The 25798-nt window shown below is 41.8% G+C and overlaps 1 protein-coding gene across 2 annotated transcripts in view; it reads left to right on the top strand.

Moving 5' to 3' along the window:
• The window catches only part of cacna2d2a (calcium voltage-gated channel auxiliary subunit alpha2delta 2a), a 168277-nt gene that overhangs the window by 41900 nt on the left and 100579 nt on the right, over window positions 1–25798 (top strand). For both annotated transcript variants that reach the window (XM_089009935.1, XM_089009936.1), the window contains exon 3: window positions 926–1042. In XM_089009935.1, coding sequence (XP_088866061.1) covers window positions 926–1042 — 117 coding nt within the window. The remainder of the gene's footprint in view (window positions 1–925; window positions 1043–25798) is intronic.

Below are 25798 nucleotides of genomic sequence, written 5' to 3'. Positions count from 1 at the left end.
AGGTCATTTTGAAGTAGTTTTGGGACACTTTAACTCATTTTTATTGGTGTTTTGCATTTGACTAAAAATATCAGCCTGCGTGTTTTGGGTATTTTAGATGCTATACAACGTTTTTCTGATGTCAGTTAGGAAACAAAAAAGTTATGTCGGTTGTCCTTTAAATGACTCTTGATTACCCTACTATCAATAGAATCAGAATCAGAAAACCTTTATTCGTCCCACAATGGGGACATTTGGGAAATAATACAGATAGTGACCCGTACACTCAATTAAATCAAATATAAACAGTAGATAATAATGCCCCAACTTTGTGCACATCATTAATCGGATAAACATGGTCCTGCAACCAATCCTCCATGAAGCGTCTCCAGCTGGTCCAGAATACTGCTGCTCGCCTCTTGACTGGTACTCGTTAGAGTACAGAAATGTATAGGTATAAAATGAATGTAAATGACTATCTTCCATTGTGCTAATGTGTTCAATGCACTAAGAAAATAATCAGAAAAAAATGTCAATAATCATCTGATTCGTGCTGATTTGAAGACCGACTTTCTGTCTTGTGGATTTTCATAGCTTAACCTTATCCTCACAAAAAAGGGGAGAGGGGGTGGTCACCGATAGTTGTCCAGTCACCATCACACGATTTTGGACAGTGAGCAAGATAAACAAGTTCATGTTTATTTAATTTGTTTCATCCCGCAGCTGGCCCTGCGAAGTGTTGTGCCATTAAGAATGTCATTCTGTGTTTGCTTATGGGAGCGATAGCAGACTGCTTGCCTGCTCAGCTGATCATGTTTACCATCGTGTGTACTCACTCCACAGCAAGCACACTGCTCCCTCGCGATTAAATTATTTATGCCCTTAAAACAAACCAAGGTGCACTGTGTCGTCTGAGTTGTGCTTCTCCCCTTTTGTGTTTGTATAGATTTATAACGAGAAGAAGAGCCAGTTTGAAATCAAGAGGAACAACCCAAAAGACCTCGTGGAGAGAGTGGCACGGGACATCGCTAGGTTGCTAAACAGTAAGAGGAAAGCCCTGGAGGTAAGCGACTAAATGCTTGAAACACTTTGGAATACATGCAAAAATGTAAACGCAAAGGCATTAAAATCGCTCGCAACACATCTGTGATGGTAATTTCATCAACGCTTTGGTCATTGGTTATTTCATTAGTCAGAAAATAGGTAAACATGTGGATGAGTGTTTGTATGTGTGTGTGTCTACTGTCTCTGATTGATTGGTGATTGGCATTTCTCTTGCCAAAATTCACCTCAGTTCATTTGCAACCCAAATGAGAAATGGCATAAAAAACTGGAAACTAGTCAAGGGTGCAGACCACTTCTCTCACATGACATTCTGCTCCTTTTGAAAAATGATGACTGGAATCTTGAAAATGTTTTCCTTTTGTCGACAAATATTACAGCTTTAATTTTGAAACAAATCTAAGCTTTATTGTTTACTGTATTTTTTAATGTCTTAAGAAATATGTAACGTCATTCTCATAACATTGCAACATATTTTCTTTTTTTCATTCAAAATGCACCATTCAATGAAATCATTTCACAGACAATATATAATATATTTTAAAAAGTGTAATCAAATAAATGAATCAGAATCATCTTTATTGCCAAATATGTAGAATGCACACGCTTCACTAGTATCATCATTAAAAAAATGGCAAAATGTCGTTCTCCAGATATATTTGGGTTACTGTTTAGAGAGTTAATGGCGACGAAAGAAGCTGATTAAGTGTCTGCTGGATTTAGTGCGCATGGATCAGTAGCGCCTGCCTGAGGGAAGTAGCTGGAAAAGGTGATGGGCATGGTGAGGCGGGTCCAGTAGGATTGTCTACACTCATTGAAACCCATGTTGAGGTAGCACACTAAATATTGTTTGACGTCATGTTGATTTCAGTTTCGAATTGAGGTGTTTTTTTTCCAACATATTCTGAACTATAAACTGACACAAGAACTTCCCAACATCTGCCAATCAGCAAACGTAGCCGGGGTATTAGCGAAAGAGTACTTTTTTCCAACTTTTCATTTAGACTCTGATTCGGTCACTTGAGAGTTTTGAGAGACATTTTTTAGTCTGGTCTTCAAAAAAAAGGATGAAGGGTGTATCTTCCAAAAGCATGTGGTGTTTGGGGGATGAAGCACATTCATCCAGAGGCGCAGAAGTCTCTCAGGGGCGTGATTAATTCCACAGTTGGAATTTTTAAAGGGAACAAGGCGTCGCGGCACATCTCCAATGGCCATGATTGGATTTGGAATGACATTGGTTTTGGCACTTTTCCTCACCTGACACGCGCGCACACACGCACACGCACACACACACACACACACACACACACACACACACACACACACACACACACACACACACACACACACACACACACACACACATCATACCACAACAAAACCCATCACTTCCCCACCAACTCCAACATGTCCGCCAGACTCACCGAGGATGGAGAGAGGGAGGAAATGAGGTGACGAGTGGTAAAGTAAGAAAAAAAATGGGCAGTGTGGAATGAGAATGTCTCCCCGCGGCGTGGAAGAATCAAGAAATGATGTTCAGAAATTCATAGATTTAAAAATGAGCAGGTAAGGGAAGGTAAAGGAGGGTGCGGAGGCAAAAATGAAGCGGTAAAAAGTTTGGGGTAAAAAAGCTACGCGGACGGGAAAAGAGATTGCAAAATGCTAACGGAGGCAAAGAAAAATTGGGTGGGAATGGTTTTATAGAGTATAAATGTAAAATATGAAGTTCACGTACTTAATTTTGACATTTGGGTAGTTACGACTACATACATACATTTCCACCAAACTCCAATCTTCAACCCAATTTGATTGGTCAAACAAATAAGACCAACTTGGTCAAAATCCAAAGCTCCCCAGTGGGTGAGTTAGGAAAATAACTCAAGGATCTATGAATTATTGAATCTCGTATAAGTATCAAAAAGTTGACAAATAGAAATGGAATCCGCTCATCTAAATCCTCTAGGAGGGCTCGTAAAAACCTCAAGAAAAAAGGAAACCTTTTATGTTTCTGCGCCTGCGGGGAAGGCCCTAAACCCGAACCTCATAACCCAATAACCCCTAACCCTAACTCCAAATCCTAACCCCAAAACCCTAACCCCCTAACCTCAACCCCTTAACCCTAACCCCCTAACCCTAACTTCCTAACCCTAACCCCCTAACTCCCTAAGCCCCTAACCCTAAACCCAACCCTAAGCATTTGTTCAGGTGTTATGTCAAGTTTATTTTCTATAGGAGCCCAATGAATGATGCACACCCAGTCCAAGGTGTGCCTCACTTGTTTCAATTGAAATCATATGGGATAATCTTCATCTCCCTGTGTCCCATGTGAGGATAACACGGATTGGAAAATTGATTGATGTATGGATAGTCTTCAGCTCATCCATAACCTGAACAAGCTACAACGCTTCAGAAAATTGATCCATGAATAATTTTGTACAATTAAATCATTGCCCTCAGTCTTGAGCCCGGAAAGGCTTGAACCCGATTGTATCAATTTGAACATCACAGCGCCGTGTGAATACTACAAAGTGTCAGCAGAGGGTATCGGTGCAGTTTTGCTTGTGTTTGTGCACTGCTTGTGTGAGATCAGAGCAAAAGGCTCCCACCTGAGAATGAGACAAGAGTATTTCTCTGACAGCTCTTTTAAGCCAGAGAAGGCTGCCCGGGTAGCCTGTCATGTTTGCACATGATGCCACGTGACTGATCCGGGGGGAGTGTATAGGAACGAGGGGCTCACCACTTACTGTAATACTTCGCATGAGAACAGGCCCCGAGTTCAACCGGGTCGCCCAAAAACAGATGCCGCCGCATCTCGTCCGGTGTCACTCACAGCCCATAATGAATTGAAGTTGTCAGTCAGGGGGCCTCTGCTGGGATTTTTCCGCTCTGAGGAAACATACTTGAGAGTTGTAATGCTCCCGTCGGCTTCTGCAAAGAAAAAAAAACTGCCGTTGTCAAATCTCTTCACTTGAGATTTCACAGAGGAGCCTGGTGGAATAAAGAGGGAGCAATAAGGTTGCCCTAATCCAATTACACACATTTCAATATTATCCAAATAGCTCTCTGAAGCTGAAGGATGGCTGCCTGCGGTTTGCTCATTGCGTGATGAATACGAGGCCGGCACTCGACGCTGGCAGGTCACACAATGCAGGTGAGGTCTTGGTGCTCCGTATATTTTCCTCGAGGACATTTAAAGAGTTTTCGTTGGTGACTGCCGGCATCAAAACAGACTAAAAAGAGTGTGAATCTGCAGTTATTGAGGTCTTGTTAGCACTGGTTGATGGAAGCATTCCTGGGAAACCAAACCAGTACTATATCAGTACACAGAATCCGTGTTTGGAGAAGGAGTGTGTCCTGATGGACTCGCGATGAATTTCAATGCCTGATTCCCATACGGTTTACGTCTCCCAGTGCAGAATGGCAGTCCAGTGGTTTCTTTGGTGTCATGCGAGAGTCACAACCCAACAGCGGGCACTTACAACTTGTCCTCATAATTTACATCATGGATCACAGAAGAAAAATGTGAAGTTTCCAGGAGTGGAGACTGTCACCGTGTCTAAATGTAGAAGAAACAAGGCAATTAACGGAGTGCTTCAGAATGCATTACAGCATATCATTGAATGCACGCAGAAATGCTTTGTAGTACCAAAGCAATGTGATTGGACACTATGGAAATTTATTTAATGATTATTTACTTGTTATTTTCCACATAAAGTGATGCCTTGGGGTCAGTGCGTAGTTCTTGTCACAACAACCTAATGCCCGACCACAGTCCCAAAAGTTCTGTCTTATTTTGACATCCTACTCACGAGTTTAGTTCAACAAGGCAAAACAGTTCTTGGTTGTTGGGGTATTTTCACACAAACATGTCACAGACAAAAAAATACTCTGTAATATGTCACAGGGTGCATTGAGGTGAGGTAATGGCATAACAGCCACACTTCATCTCTTCATAAAATCACCTTTGTTATTTTCACAGAGAAAAAGGCACAGTGTCCAACATCGCCAGCAAGTCAAATGTAAGACTATAATAATAATAATAATAATAATAATAATAATAATAATAATAATAATAATAATAATAGTAGTAATAATAATAGTAATAATAATAATAATAATAATAATAATAATAATACATTTGATTTATAAGCGCCGAACAGATGACCACAGCTCTCCTGCAGAGGGCAGTCAGCAAGGCGCCACTACAACCCATTCTGCTGGTGCACCACAATAGAGGTACGCAAAGCAACAAAGGCTGATTGCGACGAAGCACAGGGGACAAAATGGTCTTACTAGTGAAAGTGGGGACGGGCGCTGTAATTGATTTTCATTTATTTGGGACCACTCGTCTTGGAGAAGATGACGGAGACCCTCTTTGACTTAATGGTGACGCCGATAGTAATTGTGAAAGATTGCGGTAAAACTCGGTGTGGACACCGCACCGGGGGACGGTCAAAGTGTGCTTGACAGAATTAATCAATCAGATAGCATGGGCCGGCGTCTCCTCCTGACCATGGTAACTGAGATGACGCAGCCGTTTCAAGGGTGAGGAGGAATGGTCCGCTCACAGTCAACTGTCATCATGTTCCATCTGTTAATAATTCACTAAGACGCTGACTCTTGAGCGTGGCTTTCTCAATACAGGGCGCTCTTGGCACAGGTGACAACATATGGATCTTTTCAATTATTCAAAAAAAATGGAGACACATGCAATTTTTACGATTGAAACGGTGTCCAGATGTCTTGAATATGTTATAAAGACAAAAGAAGTATTTTGACGCATAGCGTCAGTGGTTTGTTTGTTTCAGTGTCCACCGTGCAAGGGCAAATCACATGTGGCTACTGTAGGCATCAGATCTCCCAAGTTATGAGGCGGATAAACTGGGATGGGGATTAAGATGTCAATTATCCCCAAGATGTCAATCATCCCCAAGAGCAGAGAGTTTCCCTCTCAGGCACATTTAAAGAACCAGGCAAACAATTCAACACTTGGTTGTTTCACATTAGAAGGCTAAACAACGACTATTGTATACCCTTTGCATACAAGCATTGAACGGTTTCCATAATCTGTCCCTGTTTACTCTAAAAATTGATTACAGTGAACAACTGCTATTCTCGGGAGCCCTGTAGAAAGTGCCCGTTTCATTGAGATCCTGTTCTGAAGAGGCAAATTTCCAGCTGTCAAAAGAGAGCATATTGTCATTCATGTTGTCTATAGGAAGCTCCTCAAATCACCTCAATAGTCCTTGGCTCCAAGATGGCACCAAATGATGCCATCTTGCCAAATGATTTATGCTAATAAATAGCAGTACCATTACATTAGCATAGAAATATCATGACCTTGGCATAGAAAGAGAAAAAAGTGATTTTTGCCGAAAATAACGGTAAATAGGGTTCAAACGATTTAGCTGAATTTGCCAACGACAGACCTCACATACTGTCTCCGGTGGTTCATTTTACACTTCTGTGCAAAGGGAAGATAAATATCGAACTGTGGGTAGAAACTGATGTCATTGAAACTTTGTGTGGTTGCCAAACTAGCAATAAGCGTGTCCTCGGAGCTCAGAATCGTGATCCCAGCAAACATTTCCTCAGAGATACCTCACCATACGGCTTTTAATTGAATGGGTACAAATAACTAATTTAAAACACCTATATTTAGCCGACATACTTTGAAATTGGCCAGCGGACCTAAAAACGAGTCTCCTTCCATCATGCTGTTAATGAGCTTTTGGGACTACTGGATCCTCCACGTTGCTCACTTGAATTTTTCACTTCACATCTGTCATTGAGGTGTCTTGTATTGATTGTGTGTTCCATAAATTCCTCATTTTTGACATGCGACTAATGAATTTGTATGATTATGACGTACAGGTATGTTAATCGCTATGCAACAGCCTGCCTTCATGCAGATGAACCGTTCATGATTTTCCTTGGCACATACGTGAACACAGATATATATATATATATTTGATTGTCTTCACCCCAATTTGATTAACCTCCTCAGCAGCAAGCTCCTTAAAACGCAGCAAGGACCATCCGTAATAGCGCGCTGCCCTCGCTGTGGCCCGTGTTCATCTGGGCAATTTAATGAATTACAAGACCACCATAATGAGTGAGCTTGAGCACCATGGCGTGGAGGTCAGATCACTTCAATAATTAATCAAACCAATCGCCAGTTAGGACTTAACACCCGTGCACTTGGAGACGCACCGTGGCACGGAATGACATGCGGCACCAGTAGAAAGTTAAGAAAAACACATTTAAAAAGTGAGTTTTATCAAAGTCATTTTCCAATTTTCCGCTGTCCTTCGCAGAGGCATTTACAACTTGGCAGACCCATCGGGTCAGAGGAGGGGAAGTAGGACGAGCTCCAGTTCAATAAAAATAGAAGAAGTAACTGAACTTTATCAGAATCAGAATCATCTTTATTGCCAAGTATGTAGAACACACAAGGAATTTGTTTCCGGTAGAACACGCTGCCCTAGTATCGTCGTCAAAGAAACTGCTAAGTGGCACTATACAGTTCCATTTTGATGTTGATTGCCAAAATAACTCAATGTGGTCCAAAAATTATCAAGTCATAGTGCTCAGAACATCAAGAAAATCATACATATCCTTTCGTTTTGCCTCTATCAACCAAGTCCATTTCGATGCTAAAATTGATTGGAATTTGTCTTTCAAATGTCTCGGTATTGTTATTGGCACAACTGAAAAGGTCACCCAGGACAGTCTTCGATGTCTTTTATCATTCAAATTAGTTGGCTTTTTCATAATCAATGAAATGTTGACAGTATCAGCGATGGTGTGGCAGATTGAAATGACAGTGGTTGTGTCGTAGTCCCAAATGAAGCATTTCACGATCTTCAAAGTCATTAGCAGTGTTTCCGTGAAGCATATTAAAGGTTGATGAGAAAAGTTCATTGTGATTTTGGTAATTTTAATGACATTAATCGCCATAAATGTCAACATGGGTACTAAAGTGATCATCACAGCTGGGTAACAAGTTGCTGGAACATTTCCAGCCCAAAAATGTTCGAACACTTGCCCGATCTCAGATGTTGATGGGCACAAATGGACAACCCCTCACTCTCATAATTATGCCAATGAAATTGGAGTCTGCATTGAAGAAGTCACCAGGACATCACTCCGGAAACCTAAATTGGTCAAGTGCTACCGAAGGTTTGTGGTTGTTGGAATGACTGTAGTGACTGTGACGTTAGGTGTTAGGTAGATGCAGTTGCATATATGCTTATATGTATATCTGCATAAGGTGGCTGTTAAAATGTATGCATGGTGCTAGTCCAAGTTTTCATGTGTGTTTATTGAGAAGCCTGACAGCAATTGGTAGGAACGAGCGGCGCTATCTCTCATTCGTGCAGCATGGGTATAACAGACAGAGCTACCCAGTGCTGTCAGGGTGGGCCGGTGGTGGTTGGAGGGGCTGACCATTACAGGTTTTAGTTTAGCTAGCATCCTCTTGTTGCCCATCTACTCCAGGACACAACTGGCCCTCCTGACCAGGCACTTCAGTCTCGTTCTGTCCTGGGCTGCGATGCTGCCTGACCAGCAGACAATTCCAGACAGAATCTGAAGCGACCACAGAGTCGTAGAAGGTCTTCAGGGGTGACACCTGAACCCAATAATATATCACTTTCCTGGGTAGGAAGAGGCAGCTATATCCCTTCCTGATCAGAGCGTCTGTGTTTATAAAGCCAGTCCGTTGGTGGTGCTGACAGACCAAAAGCATACTGTATGCATATGATGATGTAATTATATTCTCAACACCAACGGGTTGTCGCCACCGATGACGGTGACTCTGCGCTGGCCTGAAATGTCGAAGAAAGGATGACTGACAGATTGATGTGTCTCCCTTAGATTAAAAGTATGTTGTTGGGTACATTGATTGAGCATACATACAATACATCAAATGAGATAGTGTGTCCAATGTTGAAATCGCACATGGCATCATATAATTTCCTGCCACTGCTCCATTTGCATGGTCCTGTCATTCAGATCTACGAACTTCCATTAGCAGCCACCTGCTACGACATGCAGTGCCATTAACTTGTGCGCACATACACACACACACACACACACACACACACACACACACCTGTTTGAATAAATACGTCAATGCTATGTTCAACCTGCAAAACGTTTTTGCATCCGTATTCTCAAAATGTGTTGCAACAGTGACTCACAATAATATGAAAGATTATTTTATTTTTGTAATAAAACATTTGCTTTATTTTCCATGTGCACTTAGGCTTACTCACTACCGGATTTAAACCTTGATCACAATGGTGCATTTTTTTTTTGAGGCGCTGTAAATATTTTGAAGAACCACTAGTCTAAAGTATAGCTCAATCTTTCACTGCCTTGAGAGAATGACGCTTCACGTTTAACCTTGAAAGAAGAAGTCACCAGACACCTGCGAGGGCGTCACTTTCCCAGCTGCGCATGTGTCTCAAGGCCACGATCACACATAGCCATAGGTCATCCCAGATTGCTACACCCACCGCGACAGGTCACGGCGCCTCGTTTTGAAAAGGCAGACGGCCGTATATTCGGATTACCGCTTTGTGTCTTACTAAGTTATTCCATCACTTGATGGCGATAAAGGTCACAACATCCCACCCACTGTCCTTTGGCGGCGTTTTGCATTAGTCAAAATGTCAGAACCTGATCTGCTTGGTGGCAGCGCGTAGCCTCGGGTGCTTTTCTTCACATCGTCAACACGCGCATTTATTTTAGCTTGCATGCGTCGTTTTCAGCTCCATTTGAAAGCCTTTGCCCCCCTTTCCCTACACAGTCTCCCCATCCATAAACAAATGTCACTTTCCAGATGCCATATTCTCGCCTCGCGCAAAACCATTCATTGGAGTGACACCACACACAGTAAGTGTGTGTGTGCACGTACAGGTGGGTGGTTTCACTCCATCGCTTAAACGTAGCCTTTATCGCAACAAATGCTCTCTTGTCTGGAAGCAACTTTTTCATGTAGCAGCTGGTTCACTCTTTCATTTTCCCCCCCGTCACCAAGAGACACGTGAATATAAATGGCATGCTTCGTGCCTTTTTATGCGCTGAGTCTTGCTTCGCCGTATAAAACATACATTTCTCACTTGTGGGGTGTTTTTGATTTTTGCGGAAAGAAAAACCGCTCACGGGGGGATACCTGATGGAATTATCAAGCTGAAATGGAGAACGCCAAAGGCAAAATAGTACTCGGAAAGAACATAGAAGTCAGGTTACAAGTCAGTGGGTGTAGAAATAAAAAGCATCTTGTAAAACGGGTGAAAAAGAAAAAAAACAGCTTCCATGATTTTTTTTTTTTTAGTGTCAAAAATCAACAAGTACGGAAAATAACAACACTTCAATTGATTCTTTTACTCAAAGCCTTCCGAATGGATTTCGATTGCATGGTTCAATTAACACAGTTGGGCTGGTTTTGGCAGCGGAAATCGGGAAAAAAAGCACGTGGAATTGGATGCCTTCAAAAATCGCAATAAAATCCAACATTGGATTATGGGGATTGTCGTGTAAATACCTTTGTCGGATTTGACCTTCAATTATTGACGATTTCTTCAAATGCAAAGTTCGACTTATTCGCACAGAGATGATACGAACAATCTGCAAAAAATACAAAATAAAGTAGCGTTGTGAACTCATTCACTGACAGACGTGTGAAAATGTGTCCACTCCAGTGCCAGGGTTTATGTCATTGTCACTCGAATTCCAGGACCCCCACAATTATGAGTTTAAGGACGACACAAACATTCAAGACAGCGTAAGAAACCTTAAACTCTCTTCTTACATCAGAAAAAAAAGTTAATTACTAAATGATATGGGTCTGGAGTGATATGAGCTTTAAATGAGGGCAGCTGTCCAAAATACAATACAATACAATATACACATATTGGTTAATATAGCGCTTTAACATCAGGTAAAGCTGGAATAAGCGCTAACATGGAAAAATTCATGGAAATGCTGCCCCCTTGTGGATGGGAAAAACTTTGTCAGAGGTCTGGCCAGCGCTTTATCGGCGCCCCAGAATGTAAAAACCAAAACCTGAACAAATTCGGGAATGGCGATTCAATTCCCGAATAAATTTGTGAATGACAGTGAATGAGTTAAAATTAAGAAAAAGGCAAGGGCAGATTAAATATGTGGATTTTCTAATGACATTTATTTCCCGCTTTTCCAATCTTTTTTGTGCAGTTAACTCATATTTCTCATATTTTCGTTGTTATGCTCATTCTCCTATCTTAATTTCAGATGCCAATTTGAAAGAGCAAAATAAAACAGGAAGTGTTTAGCACAGCCTAATGCTTGTTTAAAAAATAGTGAATTCCATCTGTTCTTATCCTGATTATTACACCGACATAAAGAGAAAGATGAACATTAATCTCGTACTATGCATTTTTGCTTTCTCTCGTAGAAGTATATTGATGCTAACGTTAGCATGGGGCTTGTCAAAGTGCCACTGATATTCAACTGTTTCATTCATGGTATTGTTTCATTGCAAGTTAGAATCACTGCATAATTTTTTCTCTCCACAAAGATTAATCCTTCCGTCCATTCCAACCTGAAGTGTACGATACTCTTCCTTTTTTTACTCGTCGGGCTTATTTAAAAGGGGGAGTTTACCTGTTTTGACATCAACGGCCATAGGTCAGTATCATCCAATCAAAAATGTGCTTTCCGCCAAATGCCGCCCAAACCGAAAATGAACAACGAAAAAAGTGAGAATATGTATTTAATTTTAGCGGCGAGCCAGACGCAATCATCAAAAGAGCCATATATGGCTCGCGGGCCACAGGTTGCCAACCGCTGGGTTAATGTGTGCTTGTCAATCTATTATAGTGTATTCTTAAAAGATTTTTTGTCTTTTGTAGGAAAGGCTGTAACAGATTAATGCTTTTCCATGAATTTTAGAAGTGATTTTAAAAACAGTCATTTTTTTCCAGCATCCAACCTCTCTGGGAGACTAGTTTTATTCAAAAATGTCAATTCTTTTCACTGAGGGCAGTTGTGACATTTGGGTTTCGGTCATCCAAGGATACCAACCACCCACGAGTCTTTCGCCTCAAATGGAAGCTTTGACGTGAAACGATTTCGAGGTCATGTTGCTTTGGTGCACAGTGCTGTGATTCTGTCAAGGCGACCTCCGTTTTAAACATTCTCATCATGCTAATATACATACGCGGAGGACACTGACGCAAAGGAGGCCAAGCGAATCAGAGGGCGGCGCCGTGCTTTTATTTTTCTCCTTTGTCAGAGCAAGCGGTTAATCTTCATCGGCCGCCGCTTATCAAGAAGTCTGCCGCCGTCGCCCTGCCTATAGGGAGGTAAGGCATCGCAGTTGTCTGCCTTCTCTTTCGCCTTAAATGGCTGATTGAAGGAGGAGGCTGCAGATTGAATTCTTTTCTCCCCCCTTTCTATTTCTTTCCATTGGTTTGCACTGTGCTGTCACTTCTCCTCTGCTGTGTTTGCGCCCTATGCGAAATCTGTTTAGGAGTCTGTCTCAGCTTGTTGCTTTTTCCCGTATCAGTTGCGGTGTAGACCTGCATTCCGGCGTCGACCTGCATCGGGCGCATTCACCACATGATTTAGTATTTTCATTGAAAGGGTGATGATGTTCCAGAAGAATACCGAGTTGGAGCTCCGGCACAAACCACAGCTAACATCAATTTACGACTACCCGTACTTATGACCACGACCTTCAGACCCTATTTTTAACATTTTTATTCTACGTCTGGCACTGCAACGCGCTAGCAAGCCGACAACATGTATGACAAATTTGGCCAGCCAGCCAGCATCTCACTCTTGCACAGCAATCGACCGTGTGATGGCACCAGAGGAGGGAGTTGGCAAGTCATTTAGCATCCGATTCTCTTTTCAACATTTTGAATGCATTTCGACTTACATTGTATTGTCACATTGCAGCGCCTTAGTATCACTAGCGGCTAGCGATAACAGCATACTGGCCAGAGCTAGCACACTGTATATGAAACGAACTGCATAAGCAAATATATTGTTGTGTTGATTTAATAGCATTTTTTTCCAACCCAAAATGGCTGAAGGAGAGAAGAAATCGAATTTTTTTGGAGATAGACTGTGAAAGCCATTTTCAAGACAGACTTTTCAAGAATAGATGGACATCATTAAGGTCGAACGGCTCCGAAGCTAACAACAGTAGCAAATAATATTGCCATTTTACGAGGTTATCATCAATCCACACGTTCATAGTAAAAATTAAAACACTTTAATGACAGTACAGTTAACTTACGACCACCCATACTTACGACCACGACCTCCAGACCCTATTTTTCAAATTTTTATTCTACGCCTGTCACTGCAACGCGCTAGCAGGCCGACAACGTGTACGACAATTTTGGCCAGCCAGCCAGCATCTCACTCTCACACAGCAATCGACCATGTGACGGCCCCAGAGGGGGGAGTTTGCAAGTCATTTAGCATCCGATTCTCTATTCAACATTTTGAATGGATTTCAACTTCCAACCATTTTGACTTATGACCGTTTGGTCGGAACGGAACTCGGTCGTAAGTCAAATGTTACCTCTATTTGTACAATTTTCAGCTCTCTGCTTGCTCAAAATGAGCAATAGCAACGGAAACTTGTGTTCAATGTGCCTGCATACAGCAATGATCACTGGCGCCGTGAAAGTACTCACCAGTGATTGGACATTGCGATTTCCTGGGAATGTTGTAAATGAGTGATTATTTGAAAAAGTGCATACTGTCCATGTAGAGATTTAGAATTTTGATAAATCATTGTAGATAGTTGAGTTAAAAATGTTTGTGACTTTAGATGTACATCAACGAAGTATGCAAGTTGTGCTGAAGCAACAGACACATTGAACAGGTGAATTCAAACAAAAACATTGAAAAACATAGTCAGACCACAGTTTTCAATCATAATCTGTCCCAGAAGGCTGTACAAAAAGTGATTTGTTGGAAAACTAAAACTATTTTCTTAGAACGTTTTAGGGGCTACGGTCTGGTCCATCACATCCTTTAATGTGGCCTGTGAGAGCCAATGAAACACGTCAAGTTTCATAATGATTGCTAAAAACCAATACCAACATGTCAAATTCTCATAAATAATACATTGTAGCACCGGTGGGCCGTCAGTGCCTGCAAGGCCTTCTCTTCTGGCCTAAAAATATGTGATTCACAGTACGACTACCAGATACTCTGTTAAAGCCATTTTCAAGACGGACATTTCAAGATAGATGGGCATCATTAAGAAAGGTTAGACAGCTCTGAAGCTAGCAAAAATAGCAGATAATATTGCAATTTTTCTGAGGGTATCATGAATCCACACATTCATAGTCAAAATCCGAACAGTATTTCAAGAGTTTGAAGGCCTGCTGCACAGGTCGGTGAGAATGATTGTCCAGGGTTATGGTACAAGGAAAAGATTTCTGTTGCATTTTGTCCAAAATTATGTTATCATGAATCCACATGTTCATAGCAAAAATTCGAACAGTTTAATGACAATATTTCGTATGTTTCTTCAAGTCACAAGTTATTTCCTGGCCAACAACATCCTCTAGTGGACGTGTAGTAAATCACACCACACTCGCAGCTGCGGAGTGATTCAGACGTAGCACTACTGAAGGCCTAAGATTCATATGATTGTTATCAGAATTCTGTTGTTGGAAAAAAACCCTGATTCCAGTAACTTAAACAAGAGTTGATTGAAGAAACTGTGATTCTTGACCTCTTTGTGTGGTTTCATTAAACACGACCGTCCAAGGGTAGCAGTAACTAAAATGGTGCCCGTGACAAAAATAGATTTGGCAGCCCTGAATTAGGCTGTAAAGGTCTAAGGCTATCCTGACTACAATTTTTCAGAGCTTTGTATTTGGCCTCATGCTGGTTTTGGGTCATCATGCATTGATGTGTAATGATTTTCCGTGTTGTCTCCAATCGCTTACTCGTTCATGTGCAGAGGCTTCTGAAAGCTACGATAACAACCTTTGCTGTCTTGACCTCCTTTTTCCAGACCTTTCCAACTCCTCCACTTCCTCAACCTTGTTTTCCCTCCCCACTGTCATGAGCTTTCAGAGCCTGTCATAACTCTGTCAGACTCATAACATAATAGCGAAACGCTTTTCATGATTGGCAGGAGTTTTTTTTTTTTTTTTGTTACAGGCCAATGAATTAGCGGCCCGAGTGAAGACTCGATTCAATACCCGGTTACCTTCGCTCTACCTTGGAATGACAGATGGCTCGCGACTATGTGGCGAGGAGGTCTGTTTGTTTGGTAATCACCCGTTTAATTTAGCTTGTGTTTGAAGACCTATGGCAGCTGTCACCCATAGTGACCATGGGGCACGGGCTGCAGAGTGACTGACAGGGAAAAAGGTGCAAGATGGAAGGGGGAAAAAGTAGCAGTAGATAGGAGCATGCCTTGAGGCAGCCTTGAGTTTGGGGAGTAAGGATGGGAGGGTTCGGGGGTTGCGCTAGTGAGACAGTAAAGGAGACCATTAAATAGTGACCTTGAAAGACCTCGTCTGTCTCTCCATTCATTCTCGCTTGCCTCCTTTGAAATGCAAGCGAGTCCAGAGAAAAACTACTTCAACAAGCCTCTTTTTTATGTCTCTTGTTCTATAAGTTGAAATGAGTTGACATCAATCTGTTTCTTTTTCAATGTTATCACATTTTCAGACATATTCAGACTTTAGGGTTGCATACTGCAAGCAGCCCAGCAGACACTTATCTTCCTTTTATCTCCAGTCGACTTGATTATGGTAACCGTCTTTCTACTGCAACTGATTCAGAACATATTACTCCAATCCAAAAGACTGTTCTCCTGAGTCACCTCCAGAATAGATGTTAAAGTTATCTTCATGGTCTATAAATCACATAATTTGTCTGTGTAGGCTATCAGTTGTACAGGAGTGGTCCATCAAGGAAAATGTTTCTTCAGCCGTCATCTGTACTTCTTTCAAGGTACCTATCAGAGCCAAGGTCTGGCACAGCCACCTCTGTCCATTACGGATGTAAGTCCAGGGTTTCAAACCATACAATGTTTGAAAGGGGAGTAAAAAGCAATTTTTGTAAAACATTTTTTTTTTTTTTTGAAAACAACAAAATCCTTCACAAAATCGCCATGGTGGGTTTAATTTGGACCTTGCATACAACAGACTTCTTAAATCGTTACCACGTAGGCTTAGTCATGCTGATGAGGTGATATCAGAGTGAATGGGGCAATCAGTGCCATTCATAGAACCTCAGACAGAACAAAAGATTAGCTTCAGAGAACAGTCGACTGCTCCCTCCAACCTTTGTGCAGGGACCTATCAAAGCAGATGGTCTGGCACGTCACTTCTGTCACTTAGCAATATATATAGGGCCAAAGCTACCAGCATACCTTTAGTTAGCTGACGAAGCTTTTCAGATGAGGATCGAAACATCCACCACCTTCAAAGAAGAAACCTTTTCATCGATGGTCCACGTTGGTACTACGAAAATACTACAAATCCAAGTACTAATTTGTAGACTCCACATTTTTTTGGAAACTTCTTTAGACTAGGTTGAGTTAAACAAACAACTTGGTATTTTTTATTTATTTTTATCAATCGATGAGAAGGTTTCTTCAGCCGTCATCTGTACAAAAGTGAAGGTTTCGGACGTTTCGCCTCCTATCCAAGAGACTTCGTCAGCGAACTGAATTTTTATCAATGTTATCATCCAAAACTAGCACTTTCAAGGGGGAAGGACAGCATGTTTTCTTTTAAATTAGTGCTGATGGTCGACAATTTAGAAGTGAATTAGCTTTTTTTGGGGTGAGTGCACATTAGTGGCGTAAACGACCTGTGCTCGCAGTCGATGCCACTACGGGTCATATGCTGTCTGTCCCAATTCCACAAATGACATCGCCAGTCGGATCCATTTGGGATATGTCGTGCATGTCATCCCACCTTTTTAAAAGGTGTTTTGTATGCTTCTGGTTGCCTTCTTGCCTTTTTTACGCCTCTTCTTCCTCCTGCGCTACGGCAAGGGGCGGAGGCAGTGGTAATGAGAACGAGCGAAGGCGCAAGATCGATGCTAAGGCCCGCGCAGGCTGCGAGCGGCAGCTGCCTGAATCGCAGCCATCGATCAGGCGCAGAGCATTTACTCTGCCAGACTGCTGGGCCTTTGTGGATGGAGATTATTTCCAAATTATTAGAGGAGGCAGATGCTTGTCAGAAGATGCTCTCTGTCAAGGTTACACTTATTCGTCACTCGCCTGCATCGCTCCGACCCTTCTGTTAGGCTTGGATAACCATTCTAAGTTTGTCTTTGTTCACCTTTTTATCTAAATCTGCTTTTTTTTGAAGATCAGTTCCCTTTCCTCTATTTTGCATTGTGTCAAGCTTATAAATTTCATGCCGGTGTCTGACCATTGTTGAAGGTGAATCCCAACTACATCTTTGCAGTTCCCAGTTATTTGGAACTTCCAAAGGTGCCAAAATGAGCAATTGGTGTCAAAGAAGTAAGTGGAAGTTCGACATCCCATCCATTTTAAAATTTATGTTGGAAATGGCTTAAGTTCAGCCTGGTTTGTTTGTGGAAGTCATGGGAAGTCCAGTGCCTAGGTATGTTTTTGTTTCAGTTTTTTTGGCCTGAATTTATTCGGGAATTAAAAAGTGAATTTGAGCGCTCTTCCCGAATTTGTTTGTTTGTTTTTTTCTTGTTTGGGTGCCGATAAAGCACTCGTCAGACCTCTGGCAATGTTTTTTTCCCTTCCACGAGGGGGCAGCATTTGCCTTTTGTCCATGTTAGCACTTTGTTGCAGCTTCAGCTGTTGTTAAAATGCTATACAAATTAATATACAGTAAAGTCTCGTTATATCGATATCGGATATATCGATAGTCCCGGTTATATCGATACTATTTCTATGCACGCACGGAGAAAATTACATGTAAACAGGGTCGGATATATCGATAGTCCCGGTTATATCGATATTTTTTCGGACTCCCTTGAATATCGATATAACGAGACTTTACTGTATATGTATTGTATTGTATTTTGGACAGCCACCCTCATTTCAAGTTCAGATAACTCCAGACCCGTATAATTTGGGAATTAACTCTTTTTTTCTCATGAAAGAAGAGAGTCTAAGGTTTCTTACACTGCATTGAATGTTTAATTGAATTTTAATGGTTGACGTTTTTATATGTACTTGTTTTCTTGGGAATTAAGTAAAATCAGTTTGTTTTTGGTGTCATACCTTGCGCTGTTATTGATGGTTTAAAGCAACAGTAACTCAATCAGTTATTTATTGTTTTGCATTTCTAATTTACGTCAACGTAGTGAAACAATGAGTAGTTGTATCAAACATGCCTTGGCCATAGATTCAAAATAATCAGTTGAAAAACAGTAAGAATGGCAGGAACTGAGTTTGACTTTTCCCTCGTTCTGACATATTCTTACGCCACTTCACAAACTGGTTCATTGAATGCCGTTCATTTCACCAAAACTGTAGATTTTCAATTCTGTCGTAATCAGAGTTCTTCTTTTATCATCTCTGCGTTCCTCATTAGATTTGTAAATGATTTCAACCTTATGAGTCTGATTTCACACCACGGCATTGTCTGCCTCACAATTGTATGGTCAGCATAATTCCTTAAACTTACCTCCTTTCGTATGATGTATCACTGCCCTTCGTGTTAAGCACATTATTGAAATGGTTCTCAGTGCCACTCCATTTTTTTAAATCAATCAAATTCATCCAGAACACGATGTTGTTACCTCCTATCTCCATTTCTCTACTTGAGCGGGACAAGCCGTGCTGTGCTAGAAGCAGGGTGTCCAAATAAAGACACATGACAAAGAAGTCTGCAAAAGTAATGGAAATGTTCCAGCCTAGCATCAGAACAATCTAAAGCCAAAGCTTTTTGGTTAGATTGGTCGCATCCGCAACCATGAACTCATCTTATCCGTTATCGTTGCACGTTTGGCCAATCTGCTGTGAAAATCCCAATCAAATCAACATCCATCCATCGGTTTTCAGTTCAATTTATTCTCACCAGGTGACTGCTGGTATAAACGTCGTACAGGTCGCCAGTCAATCCCAAACCCTCAGATTCACACCTCTTGGCAATTTAGCATTAAACAGACACTGTTTTGTCGTCTGGCGGCGGAAGAACTAGAACACACCGAGTAAACTACTCTTCATACCACAGTAGATGAATTGTGAAATGTAATTTATCTAAGACCAGCAAAGAGCGATTACACAGAACACATCATGGTCTGCTTTTATATTCCCCAGTGAGACATATCATGGTGTATAAATACCAGGACACTTAGCTCTGTTTCAGCGTTCTGAATAAAGATCTCCTCAGGGAACGAAGGGCCGTGAAGGGGGTTTGGCGCCGCAAGAATGGAGGCCAGATGAAGCCCGAATGGCAGGTTGGAGGCTGGATAGGATGAAAGGCAAGTGAGAGGGATTAATTGTTCACCCAGGAGAGGACGATAACAATCAGATGTTTAAAAACCGCCACTGCTAATCCTCTCATTTCTCGGACTGGAATAATGAATCAAAAAATATCTTGTAAAGAAGTTGGAAACCCAGCTGATTTGTATGCATGGAAATACATGGTCTTGCCATCCTCTGTAATTGTAAGAAATAATCACCTATTTGCTGTCTGTGTGAGCTGGCCAACCCCCCGTCCCTCCAAATAACTAAAATCCCACGTTTGCACTGTTGTGTGGTATCTTTATGCCCATGAGCTATTTTTAACTCATTCACTGCCATTCACGAATTTATTCGGGATTTGAAAATACGACATAGAGCACCATTTCGGAATTTGTTCGGGTTTTGTTTTTTCTTGCTTGGGTGCGTCTGTGTAAACTCTCAGGCATACAAGAGTGGTCCATCGATGAAAAGGTTTCTTCAGCCGTCTTCTGTACTTCTTTGAAGGTGTCGGACATTTTGCTTCTTATCCAAGAGACATCGTCAGCGAACTAAAATTTAGCTGGTAGCTCTGGCCCTATATATGTATATCCCTACTGTCCAGAGGTGGCGGTGCCAGACCTCTGCTATGATAGGGTGCTTGGGTGCAGATAAAGCACTGGCGAGACCTCTCGCTATCTTTTTCCAGCTTTGGAATCGCTATGTAAACTAATATGGACATATAGTGAGACCTCAACTTACGAACACCTTATGTTACGAACTTTTCGTCTTACGAATGTCAAATTTATGAAAATTAAACCTTATAATACGCACTATTTTCATGATACACACCCACCACGGTTGGTGGAGTAATCTTTGGCGGAAGAACACCAAAACACATGACCTTCGGATCTGGCGGAGTGATCTTCGGCGGAAGCACACGACCGAACAGTGCTCCAGCCGGCGCTACTTTCCACACCCCCTCTCATTGAATGCACACGTCAATCGCCTCCTTGGAGCTTTTTGCTGATAATTTTACTCTGGTGGGACAGAAAAAAAACCACCACAGGCTCGTGTTCAGCCCAAGAAGACACAAAATAAAATCACTTTCGCTGAGAAGAAGGAGATAATTGAAAACCACGAACGATGTGTGCGTTTGTGTGATTTAGTGGCCGACCACGGCTATGCAAAGGTGCGTCTGTTGCAAAAGGTGTTTCAGTGCTCTCAAAGCGACAGTCTCGGGCAATCAAAGAAGTTGAAAAACTTCTGTTAATTTGGATTAACGAAAAGCTAAGATTTTAACCTCATTGTCGTCAAATGAGTGGTTGCTAGCTGTTAGGTGCAAATGTACTGCCGATTGAGGCCCACTAGTATTATCCTTGCGATGTTGATCGTGAGGACATTAAAGAGAACGACAATGAGGTTAAAATCTTAGCGAATGAACATAGATGGTTGAAAGGGGAGTAAAAGAAGCGATTCTCATAAAACAACTAAATCCTTCATTAAACCGGTATGTGGGTGGGTGAGGTTCAATTTGGATCGTTCATACAATAGCCTGCTTAGGCAACACAGGTTAGGCAACATTCGTAATGCTGATGAGGTGATACCGGAGGGAGTGGGGCAAACAGGCCAGTCGTTAGTCAGGAATGTAGGAACAATCAGTGGGGCCACAGGGAGTGGTCCTCTGCTCCCCCCAACCTGAGAGTAGGGACCTATCATAGCTGTGTCCGGCGCCGCCATGTCTGGACATTAGGGATATATAAATAGGGCCGACACGACCAGTAAGACTTTAGTTCGCTGACGAAGCCTCTTGGATAGGAGGCGAAACGTCCGACACATTCAAAAAAGTACAGATGACGGATGAAGAAACCTTCTCATCGTTACAGTCCTTATGTAATGTGCCACTCTTTCCAAACAGCAATTCCCTTTGACCTCCAACGCCATTCCATCAAGCCATCAATGACCATCACAAATGTAAATAAAGTGACTTTATGATACAATGCAGTGTATTTCTTTCATTACAATACAATAGCACATTTATTATACATAGAATAAGGTATGTTGTGTGTAGTTTTAAGGCTTATTTAAGGCTTCAAATCCAGAACTTCTTGACTGTGAGGTGCATGTTCCACCCCCCAGCCTACAAAATAGACATAAGGGAGGAAAAACAAGTCGACGTGGATTTCTCTCAAAGCAATTACAGCAGATTGAAAGCAAATTAAATTTTAAGCCCAGAGCAAGACAAGCAACTGAATGCCTTTGACAGATATGACAAGGGCTTGGCTATGGCACCGATTGGTGGGAGGTGGGAGGATGGATGATGGCAGTGCAGGTCACACAGCTACTTAGGTAAAGAAACCAACAGACAGAAGGAAGCAGGGCAAGCTCCTCCAAAACAAAAGGATACGGAGAGGTGGGCAGCATTTAAAGGGGGCCATAAACATGGCACCCTGGCTATAAACAGCACACTCCGTCCTGAAGAATGACAGTCATAATGTTCCATATGTCTTGAGACTGTTTGCTTCCCCTTGCAAGCAGTGTCTGCCGTACAATTTCTTTCAGTCAAAATAAAATTGGTGCCAGCATTGACAATGTCGCCCGTCATGGTAAATGTTTTGTTCCCTTCATCGTCATACTCTGACATCCATGACAAAGGAGTCAACAGGGCACAGTGACTTTTTGGATGTAGGGAGAGAGAAAAAAAAACAGCCCACATTAAATTGTGTTTGTACAATATGCACGCTTGCTTTTTGCAGAGGAGAGTAAGCAGAACATTGCAATTATGTGGTCTAATTGATGACATGTATTTCGTGAAAATGTCTCAACAATGAATACTTGGGAACATTTTTTACCCTCTACGTTTGATATAAATTCTAGGTGGCCCTTTCTCTTGCAAATGGTCACTTTGTATACCAACACTGCAGAGCCAATGCTAAGTTCATGGCATTTGACGTCGTGACGTTTTCATAGTCCCGCTTTACGTCTGCGTAAGCTCTCAGTCATACAGGAGTGGTCCATATGATAACGATCTAATAAGTGTGTTGTAAACACGATCCAAATTAAACCTCAAACAACCATGGTGATATAGTGAAGGGTTTTGCTGTTTTACAAAAAATGCTTCTTTTACTCCCCTTTCAAACAATATGGACATGGACAGAGGTGGCTATGCCAGACCTTCGCTCTGATAGGTACCTTGAAAGAAGTAATGTTGACGGCTGAAGAAACATTTTCCTCGATGGACCACTCCTGTACAACTGATAGCCTACACAGACGAATTATGTGATTTATAGACCATGAAGAGAACTTTAAGATCTATTCTGCAGCTGACTCAGGGGAAACGTCTTTTGGATTGGAGTAATTTGTTCTGAATGAGCTGCAATAGAAAGACCGTTACCATAATCAAGTCGACCGGAGATAAAAGGAAGATAAGTGTCTTTTGGGCTGCTTGGAGTATGCAGCCCTAAAGTCTGGATATGTCTGACAATGTGATAACATTGAAAAAGAAACAGATTTATGTCAACTTATTTCAACTTATAGAACAAGAGACATAAAAAGAAGACTTGTTAAGGTAGCTTTTCTCTGGACTCGCTTGCAGTTCAAAGAAGTACAGCTGAAGAAACCTTTTCATTGATAGTCCCCCTTTGTTCAGCGGAAAGGTGTTGTTGGACAGTGTCATGATCTGGTTGACGACCAACGGGGGGCGCTGTCGGCCCCGCCTGCACCTGCACAGGTGCTGATCGTCCCGATCAGATTGGTGACCAACGGGTTGCGACGTCAGCCCTGCCGGCAGCCTCGCAGGTGCTGGTCGTTTTAATCACTGTCACTTAAAAGGACACCCGGCACGACCATCCGTTGTCGGTTCATTGTTTGCTGCTTGTTTGCTGCATGCGTTGTGTATGTGTTTGTTTAACCTTGGCGGACTTTTACTTTTGGTCTTCTTTTGCTACTTTGTATTTTTTCCATTCAGATGATTTTGATGTTTTACATTTTGTTCCTGCTGACTTTATTTTAATACAATTTGTCAAACAACCTCCTGCTCCCTCCTGCCTGCTTTTTGGGATCCGCACCCGCCATCACCACCTCGCAAACCGTAACAGACAATCTGTAGCTGGATGAATGCATGGCTTTAGGAGCCTGCGATGAGAAGAAAGCAGCGTCAGTGCAGAGCGCCGATGCGTATGTGGAACTGTCGCGGCTTAGATTTGAAGAGGATTGACGTGGGACAGGGGATGTGATATTTTGGGGAGATGTGACATATGGCCCTCGGGCCTTGGCTTTGGCAAAGGTGATTTTGACATTTTTTTTTTGGACATTGATGCCATCTTGTGTCATCTTAGAACACTGACAAAAGAGCACAAAATCTACAGTGATACCTTGGCTTACGAACTTAATTGGTTCCCAGAGTGTGTAAGGCGAAAAGTGTGTATCCCAAAAATTAATTTCCCATAGGAAACCATTAAAATGGCAATAATCTGTTCCCCGGTCCCCATAAAACATACTTTTCTACTTTGTAATTTTCTAAGCCTTAACCCTACACAAAATATACCTTATTTTATGTATAATAAATGTGCTATATTAATCCATTTCATTTATAAGCGCCTTTCAAAACTCTCAAGGACACTTTACAGTCACAGGATATTTTTTTCTGCGGATGAGCAGTGGGAGCCACACTCGCCAGCGTTCACTCAACCTGGAAGTATTGGATTTGGTATTATAATTAAAGAAATAAACTGTACTATATAATAAAGTCGTTTTATTTACCTTTGTAATGGTCGTTGATGGCCTGATGGAATGGAGTGGCCGGTTTCCTCAGCATTAAGCACTTGATGAGGAACATTACTGTATATACATATATATTTTGATGGTGATTCTGTGTGTCTGAACCTCAAATAATTGCTAAAACCCTGGAAGATGGTAACAGTCTTGTTGTGACTTCCCCGCCAAGGACTTTTAGCCCCTGCCGTTGTTTTATTAATGTTGAATAATCTACATAAATTGACTTTTTGTTACACAAATAGCAGATAATTGAACTCCGGGGCCAATAAATAGAGGACATGTGTCAGATTTCATCTGGTTTGGTTGCGTTGGTGCCGCGGCAAGCGTCCATGTGCATATCACTGTCACCTCCGATCAAGGAGACATTTGCCCTGCATCTTGATACAGATTTGGCTCCCCCCCCCCCCTGCACTCCCTCCTCACTCACTCGATGGAAAATTGTCAGTTCGCTCTAGCAACTTGTTACCTACCAGATGCACCGGCGAAAGGAGCAGTTAGATGCCCGGGAGCAGGGCTGCTCTCTCAATGTGATACATTTGCACCTCTTTGCAAATTTAACACCGCCTCGATGCAATTTCCCTCCGTGTGGGTCACCTCCAAGGTCGAAGCCTCGTGGCAATGCCTCAGGGACCCTAACGTCTCACACCCCATTGTTGTTTTTTTTTTTTTTAATGGCGCCCTTGGCCACTCTGGTGCTCAGTCACTCACTTTATATGATGTCTGGTTGATGCTAATAACTTTGGGGGAGAGAAGGAAGCAATTTTGGACATGTTTTTGGAGATCTCTCAAATACTGACACTGAACTCAACTAGATACTCCTACCGGTCCGAGTGGAAGTACATACGCCTGATCATGCTTTTGGATTTGTCTGCTATTTCCATGTACTAAATTTTCATCTCCCCCAAGGAGGGGGGTTATCTGTGCTAGGTCTGTGAACCAGTTGTTGCCACATCTGCCTCACAGTCAGGCGATCTAGTGTCCAATCTGTGTTTGCACTATCAAGAGTGTACAGACGCTCCCCAACTTACCAACGAGATACGTGCCAACGGGTCGTTCGTAAGGTGAATTTGTTCGCAAGTTGCTTCAGTGCTATATGGATGGCATGTATGTTGAAGGTTAATATAATTATTTTAAAGTTTATCTAAGTATGGTTAAGGCTTGTAAAAGTAACCTGTATTGGGTTATACAGACGCTCCCAACTTACGAACGAGATACTTTCCAAAGGGTTGTTCGTCAGGTGAATTTGTTCGTAAATTGCTTCAGTGCTATATTTTGTATGTAATGTATGTTTAAGACATATATAAGTAGGTTTAAGGTTGGTATATGTATGTTTAAGGCTTATATAACTATTAGTTTTAACTGAAGAATAAGCATTTAATAAAATATATGCTCGATAAAAATATATACATGTACAACTGGAGAGAATGCTACTTGTTACTACAAAAATGTACCGTTTTTCGTAACTTGAGTGATCATAAGTAAGGGAGTGTCTGTCCCACGATTCTATCGCTTAAAGGACAACCGACATCACTTTTTTTGTTTTGGAATCTTTGTAAAATCTTTGTA

The sequence above is a fragment of the Hippocampus bargibanti genome, linkage group LG12, assembly GCF_051943395.1.
Source record: "Hippocampus bargibanti isolate YZ-2025 linkage group LG12, ASM5194339v1, whole genome shotgun sequence".
In the NCBI taxonomy this organism is placed as follows: Eukaryota; Metazoa; Chordata; class Actinopteri; order Syngnathiformes; family Syngnathidae; genus Hippocampus; species Hippocampus bargibanti.
This window is presented reverse-complemented; position numbering and strand designations above follow the sequence as displayed.